At 37.4% G+C, this 7,640-nt stretch overlaps 1 protein-coding gene across 1 annotated transcript in view; it reads left to right on the top strand.

The window, feature by feature from the left end:
* The window catches only part of rabgap1l (RAB GTPase activating protein 1-like), a 110,046-nt gene that overhangs the window by 30,185 nt on the left and 72,221 nt on the right, over nucleotides 1–7,640 (top strand). The window contains exon 12 of the mRNA XM_007540660.2: nucleotides 898–1,048. Coding sequence (XP_007540722.1) covers nucleotides 898–1,048 — 151 coding nt within the window. The remainder of the gene's footprint in view (nucleotides 1–897; nucleotides 1,049–7,640) is intronic.

Here is a 7,640-nt window from a genome sequence, read left to right as displayed (position 1 = left end):
TATAAAATGCTGGGCGGGCCACGTATAATGACATGGCGGGCCCAATGTGGCCCACGGGCCTTGAGTTTGACGCATGTGGTGTAAGGCAAGGTGTGTCATTACCTTTTCAGCCAGCTTTCTGCTAATGGTTGTGTAGCCAATTTAAATCTTGTGCAGATCTACTAATGGTTAGCTAGATAATATTTGACTTCCCTTTGGTCTTTCTCATGGTGCTGAAGAGGTTTGATTTCTACAGTACCAGAAAATTGGCAACTTTTAATTTCTTACCAAATGTGCAAACATACAGTATCAGCAGAAGATGGAAACGAAATGATTTCTGGATGTTTTCTTGGAGTTTCAACAGAATCATATGAACTATTAGTCGATTGCTTTTCAGATGGCTTTCATAAATGTATCATGATGATGAAAAGCATCATTACACTGAGGAGAGTCTGTCTTTTTCCGGATGTAGTGGGTCTGGTTATAGTAACATTGACAGTAAAATTTACAGTGGTGTTGTATCTTACTATATTAGAACTATATGTAAAAACAACCAATTTGTTCCGAAACAACTACTTAAATTATGATTGTGCTTCGGAGAAAAAGCTGAGGGCATTTCGATGAGTCATTCGATGAGTCAGCTTAAATTGTAAACCACCAATTGTTGACAAAGAACTGCTGGAGCGCATTTTGTAGCATGCAGCTGAAATCGTATGGAGTATTAGAATAGATGCTTTGATTAGTCATGCTGTACAATTAAAAAATGAGCTTGGATGGATCACACCAGAAGAGAGAATTAAAAAATCCAATTTTTAAAGAGCTATAGACGCGCACTCAGGGTAATAAAGTCCTGTGTCCTTTTTTTTTTAAGTTTTCAATTTTTATTTGTTTATTTTTTATTTTTATTTTTTTCAAAAGGCATGGGAACCTGTCCACTCGCCCGAAGGGTTTGCCCTCATTGGTCCACAGCGGCATTCCTGAGCCACTCAGAGCTGAAGTCTGGCAGCTGCTGGCCGGTTGCCATGACAACCATGACCTGCTTGAACAATACCGCATCCTCATCACCAAGGTAATGCACAGACACATAGACCTGGAGAGACGGCTACTTTCAGGAATTTGGTTTTGTAATGGAAAATCTTTTACGAAGCTCATCCAGCACAGGCTGACAACTGATTGTATAATTTCTGTCAGGCTTAAATGTAAAAAAAAAAATTCTGTTTCCTTTTAGCCACCTTCCTGTCTATGGTGGTGCACATTATATTTTCTCAATGTTTCAGAATCATTAACATTTTTCTTGAAAAATACTCCTGTGGTTCAGGTTTCATTTAGTAAGATATCAGGAATATGATTGCGTGTCTTAACTTGTAAGCTGTTGCAAAGTCCTTGGACTTCTTTGTTAGGCAACTTTTTGTAGTAGAAACAAACAGAGCTGTGGCATTAGTGGATTCCTCACTGATTTTGTTTTGTTTGTTTTTTAAATCCCAGCAATTCATCAAACATGAGTTTATCAGTTTAATTTTACAAAAAAAGTCATGAAAACAACTGAGCATTTTTATGCCAGTGCTACAAGAAATTTAGCTAATGTTTGTTCTGCAGTATGCCCCATATTTTTGTTTATTGGTTGCACCATTCTGTGCATTTGTTGAGAATTATACAGTTCTCTCTGTGGTATCCACACTGTCAACAATCACAAATGTCATTGTATTTAGTTGGATCTTTTGTTTCAGAGCAGCAAAGAGTAAAATTTGTGAAATGAAATGAAAATAATGCATGGTTTTGAAAATATGGCTCTCATGTGTGTTCAGTCTTTTTTAGCTTAATAAGAGCCACTGGATGTCACATCTCTAGTCAAAAGTGAACTAAAGACAGATTTCTTTCTCTGTTTTCATATTATCAGAAACTATTAAATAGCCAAGTGAGCACAAACAAATAATTTGAATTTCACATGTCCAAAGTGTACAACACATGCTCTTTTTGTTCTCTTGGAAGTTTTCGTTGTGTTTTCATGGAGAGCTGCTGAGTTGTGAGTTATTGAGAGAGTACAAAGTGTTTCTATTTGTGTTCTCCAGTATTTGCAGCATCGGTGACACTGTTGTTCGTTAGAGCCGTTCCTCTGAACTTTGTGGCAAGTCAGAGATCACTTCAATTTAGCTGTGACATTTAAGTGCATGCACTGCTGTTACAGCTCAAAGTGACCTTTTGCCCCCCAGAGAGCTTCCAGGAATTCAAAATGAATTGTTAGACCTTTTATATTTAGCACAGTTTTAGCTGTATCCCCACTCTTATAAACTTATCTTTCATGAGTTTATGGGTTGGTTTGAATTTATTGCGGTCAAGATGGCCTTGTGTAAGGTTTATTTTACAGGTATTCACTGAACAGTGGTGCATTACTTCAGAAAGTTTGAAGTTGAGCACTTATGTGGAGTGAAAACATTCAAAGGATGGGTCTAGTTTCTGACATTAAGATTTGATTCCTCAAACAAGTTTTATCTCCCTAAAACAGACGATTAATTTAATGGTTTTTTTATATAAACAAGGTCCTGCAGATTTCACACAAATGCCTGGATGCAGACTTTAAAATGTGAAATAGAAAATCCACTCTAAAATAAATGTGAGTCTCATTAATAGTTAAACAGTGTTAGTTTTAATAGCTCTGTTTTCTCATTGTTTGGCAGAGAAAGGCTCAGGACACCATACGAAGAAAATTACTTCGGAAAATATGTTGAAAACAAAGCAAGTGTGTTTACGTCTTTTCAGCCTGCATTGTGTTCTCTGTTTGATTTGGACCTAGTTTATGACATAGAGTTGGACTTAGATTGCCTGTTCTTTACTCTTGCAGAGTTGCTAAAGTTTGAAATGCTGGTGATAAAACAGTTAATGTTCAACTAGTTTGTATTTAAAAACCGCTAATGTATTTAAATACAAACTAGGGATAATATCACGTTATTTGCTGTTGTCAGAATTCATAGAAGAATTGGTAAGAATTATGATTTATCAACAGTAAACTCTGATTGATGATGTTTGCAAACCCCCAAAACTGTACAAATATTTTTGTGAGGTCTGTAAATATTTCATTTTAAATGACAGCGTTTGTATTTTGTTTAAAAAAAATGGTGATTAGAACATCCCTGGTATCTGTTTTGTGTTTTTTTATAACCAAAGGAAGCATTGTCATCTGAAACATAACAATAATACTTTCACACTGATAGTCAGTTGGTCTGGTGTTGCAATAACTCTGGGACTTTAGTGCTGCTCAATTAACAAGTGACTCATTTAGAGAAGTAAAGTTCAGACGTAGGAGTATTAGTCACACACAGACACAGCTGTTAATTACAATTAACACAGAATGAGAATACAGCTTTATGTAACTGCCAGGTAGAGATACCTGATGATGTGCAGTGCACTTGAATTATTTTCCTTCCACTTGACAAAATCCTACTGAAATATATCAAAGTTTGTGGTTGCCCATATTTTGTTGTCCAGCAAATTGTTGATTTGCTCCACATTTTTCAGACAATGTGCTCCACATTTGTGTATTTTCCTCAGTATTTAATAATCCATCTAAGTAATTAACAATGACATCATTCGTTTTATTTATAAAGCAGCATTTGACAGGAGGAACTCCTGCAAACTACTCTGAGAATCTTGTGGGAAAACATTTTGACTGCAGATATTCAGTTCAATGGGAATGCTGCCAAATACTGAAATGTTATTTGAAGATATTAGCAAATAAATCTCCCACATTTACTTTTTCTCATTGTGGTGTTGTTTAGTAAATTGAAATGATTTGGGTGATTCTAACGGACTGATTTAACTTCTCTGAAACTAAAAGTGTCTGGTTTCAACTGTTTGTAAAAATACCAGGCGTTGTTAAACTCTGAGACACTTAGTTTGTGCCATTCTAGGGCTGTCCAGAAGTACATTTTGGATAATAAATTTAGTCAAAGTTAAGGTAGAATTTTAAGATTAATGTCCAGATGTAATGAGCAGCTCTGTAAGAAAAGATCGGTGCATTATGGTTGACATATGCTGCCTGACTAACTGGAGACCCTCCTCTGCTTTGTAGACAATCAGATACTTTTTCACATGAAGATGGGTGAAGCTATTTTCTTTAATCAATAGGCAGAGAGAGAAAGAGAGCAGACACAAGTGCAGATCCAGAAATATGAGGTTGTTGAGATTGAAAGGAAATATAAAGGATTACATCAATAGTTTGCTAGTATATTTATCATCTGAGAGAGTGTTGTTCTTCCTCTGCTGTCCCTCTTTCTATTTCTCATTCCTTTACATGTTGCTCTGGGAAAACTCACTTTTCCTTTTTTACCTTGATCTCTTTAGGTCTGTTCTCAGTTTTCTCGCATTTTCCTTCTAGTTCCATCATTTGGTTGTGGCTGGCAGTTCTTCCTCTGCATCTTATCGGAGCCCTGATTCATTGTTGCTCTGCCTAACCCCGCTCTCCCCAGCTGCTTTTCTTTCCCTCCCTCACTCTTGTTACATAACAACAAACCTCTGTTGTGGAGTGCATTCTTTCTCATTCCTCTGTCTCCGCCGCACCCACATCCTCTGTCTTGCAAGAGTAGTGATGGTATTGATAGGCGGTAGGCTGAGCTATTATTAGCCGCACCAAATGAATGGAAGCGAAGGTAGATGGAGAAGGGAGAGTGAGGGAATAGAGACAAATGGCAAAAGCTATGTGGAGCTGGTTAATGTCTGTTGTTTGTGCTTAGCGATGACTTTAATGCTGACTGAACTCAAGTAAACAGGATTGTTAAACTTATGTGGAGAAAACTAAGCTACAAATTAGTGATTTCTATCAAACATTGTGCTTGGAGCAGAAAGTGGGGTCTTTTATTCATCAAGGAATTTGAAGGTGACTTATTATGCTTCCTTGAACAGCATAGGTTAGGATAGGTAGATGAGCTACACAAGACATGTTCATTACATTTTTTGCTCAAAATCATGCTTGAATATTCAGATTTTAGTCTGCAAATTTCTGCCGATTTGAGCTCCATTCAGAATGAGCGGTTTTTGGGTCTCTTGTCACTTTAAATCCAAGGAACCTGCTGCTGACAATGCCCCCCAAGCTTAACATTTACACTGGTACTTGAAAATGACTGCAAACAGATGCTCAGTTATACAGTTGTACATCTTTGAAAAGCATTAGTATAGCCTCCTACACAACCAACAAGATTGCAGCAAGTAGTTTCTGGATGGTAAGTCAACAACAAAACACTTGTCTTTTCCAGCAGCCATTGTACAGCGCATACAGCAGTAAAACCAGCTGACCAATCATGCTGGAGCTCCGATTGGGTTGCTAGGTAACGGCGCATTGCCTGTCGATTGTGACTTAACAGTCAGGAGGTTTTTGAAACGCCTCATTTTCCAGACAACAAAAAACATAAACTTTTTGCCAAAAACATCAGGGTATTTTTTTAAGCACCTGGTCTGTTTTTAAAAGCATTTGACACCCAAATGGAAGTATGAAATAATTTTGCATAGTCACTTTTAAGAGGTTTTAGCAATATGTACATCACATCCAGCTTGCTTGATATCACTCATCACTGCTGTCATGTTTACTATTGGACTGGACTCATCTTTGCACTCACAGCAACAAATACTGTCCATCTCGCACAGAACTTCGCCTCGGGGCAGCTGAGATTTTTCTCTGGATGTGCAGCTCTGTTTGGGGAAAGAGTTAGAGGGGTTGCTGTTGACATTTGAACAACCTACATATCCCAGGAGCTGAACAAGCTCAAAGTGTGCTGCCATGCTTGAACCCCCTGCTTAAAAAAGCTCAGCCAGCTATTTCTAGCCCTGATTTTCCAAAAACCAATTTTGCTTAAAGCACAGGCGTTCTGCTAAGTGAGGGTCAAGAACCCTCCTCCTCACGTTTGATGGCTGTAACCAGAGGCCCGGAACAGCAGTTCCCACCACTGCAGGCGGTACGGGGCTGAAGGTCTTTCAAGGAGAGCGTTTCGTCAAGGAAATTGATTTCCCCCCCCACCCTTTTAACTTTAGTTTCAATCATTCATCCATTTGCCTTAGCTGGGAAAATATTGGCACTGATGAGCAGAATATGAGCTTCTGAGTACAAATCTTTGGTGATAAAGATCATGTATACAAAATCACAATTTTGAAAGCCTTTAATCTGAGACTATCAATACAAGTGTGTCCTAATAAATGAGAATATCAAAATATCATCACAAAAGTGAAACTCATGTTGTATATATTAAATAGAAGTGTACTTCAGACTTTTATTTGTTAACTTTATAAATGTTTTACAGCTCCTGCTACAAAATTCACTTTTTCAAAGATGTATAAACTTACACAAAAACAGTTTTATTATAAAAATTGTCCACTTAAGCATTCAGAAAACTCCTGATGACATTTCTACAGCAAAAAGTGAGAAGCTGGCTAACCAGAGTGCAACACCTAGGAGTATTATAGGAAAATTAAGTGGAAGGAAAATGTTTGGGTGGAACAAGAACAACTGCAACCTTGTGATTTGTGTCATTGGACATCTTACTTTATTTTGGCAGAGTAAAAAATGGGAGTCATCAAAATGTTATTAGATATGATTACATTTCTTTGTTGTTGGTGAGATCTGCTTCAGTTTTTAAAATCTGTAGTTAAGCTTTTTAACTGATATGATTTTATGCCATCAAAATTAAGTTACAATTCTCTTCCAGCAGTGCATCTTGTCTGTGATGTCCCAGTGACTGAAAAAAAAAAAAACTTCATCAACTTTACTGTTAGGACATGACAGTGTGTCAAATTATTACTACTGTAAATGTCCAATTTAACAAAACTTACCTATTGTAGTTTAATATTTTCTTGTTCTCCACCTCTGGCATGTTTACTGTTCCAAACACTCTCATACACTCTCTGGTCTGAAAAGCATTCATCTCACTGGTGTTGTAAGGTACGGGGTTTTTCCACAAACTACATGTCACCAAATGGAAAAGGATTAACACTTTTACAATGTAAATAAAGCCATCATGCTTAAAATGCTGCACAATCACAATACTAAAGTAGACCAAGTGATGCAGATGAAAAGCACCGTCTTAAAAGCAGCATTGATTTCATTGAAGTATCTGGTGGCATAAGATGCTTAATATTCTGTAAAATATTTATGTTTCAGCCAATCACCAACTTGGTGACGGTCTTCATTGTTGTCATTCACTCAAACGTAGCAACAGCCGTGTAGCCCAGCTGTAATAATACTACGCCCCCGCCTGATAACCCACACGCACACATGGAGTACAATGTACATAAGATGAGCTGCCATGGTAACTGCAAGGTTCTCCGGGCTTCTCTTGTCTTGAAGTTGTCACCATGACAATTCTGTCTCTGCTTTCGCCTTTGTGTCAACTTTCTCCTTCAGTTGATTAAGTACTTGATATTTGGATAATTGGAAACTGTGTAGGTGGCGAGCTGCTCACAAATCCCATGTATTCTGGAAACCACTGCAGACGTTTGAGTGTGGGGTTTGAAAGTGGATGTTTTCTGACAGCATTACGTCGCTTTGCTTCAGTGCAGATAAACCCACAAAATAAAACCATGTTGCTTGGAATTGCTTTGCTGTATACTAACAACTATTACAAACATGTTTAGTAATTCCTTCATATACATGTATATATATATATATATGTATATATATA

Source organism: Poecilia formosa, unplaced genomic scaffold (genome assembly GCF_000485575.1).
Source record: "Poecilia formosa unplaced genomic scaffold, Poecilia_formosa-5.1.2 Scaffold553, whole genome shotgun sequence".
NCBI lineage: Eukaryota > Metazoa > Chordata > Actinopteri > Cyprinodontiformes > Poeciliidae > Poecilia > Poecilia formosa.
This window is presented reverse-complemented; position numbering and strand designations above follow the sequence as displayed.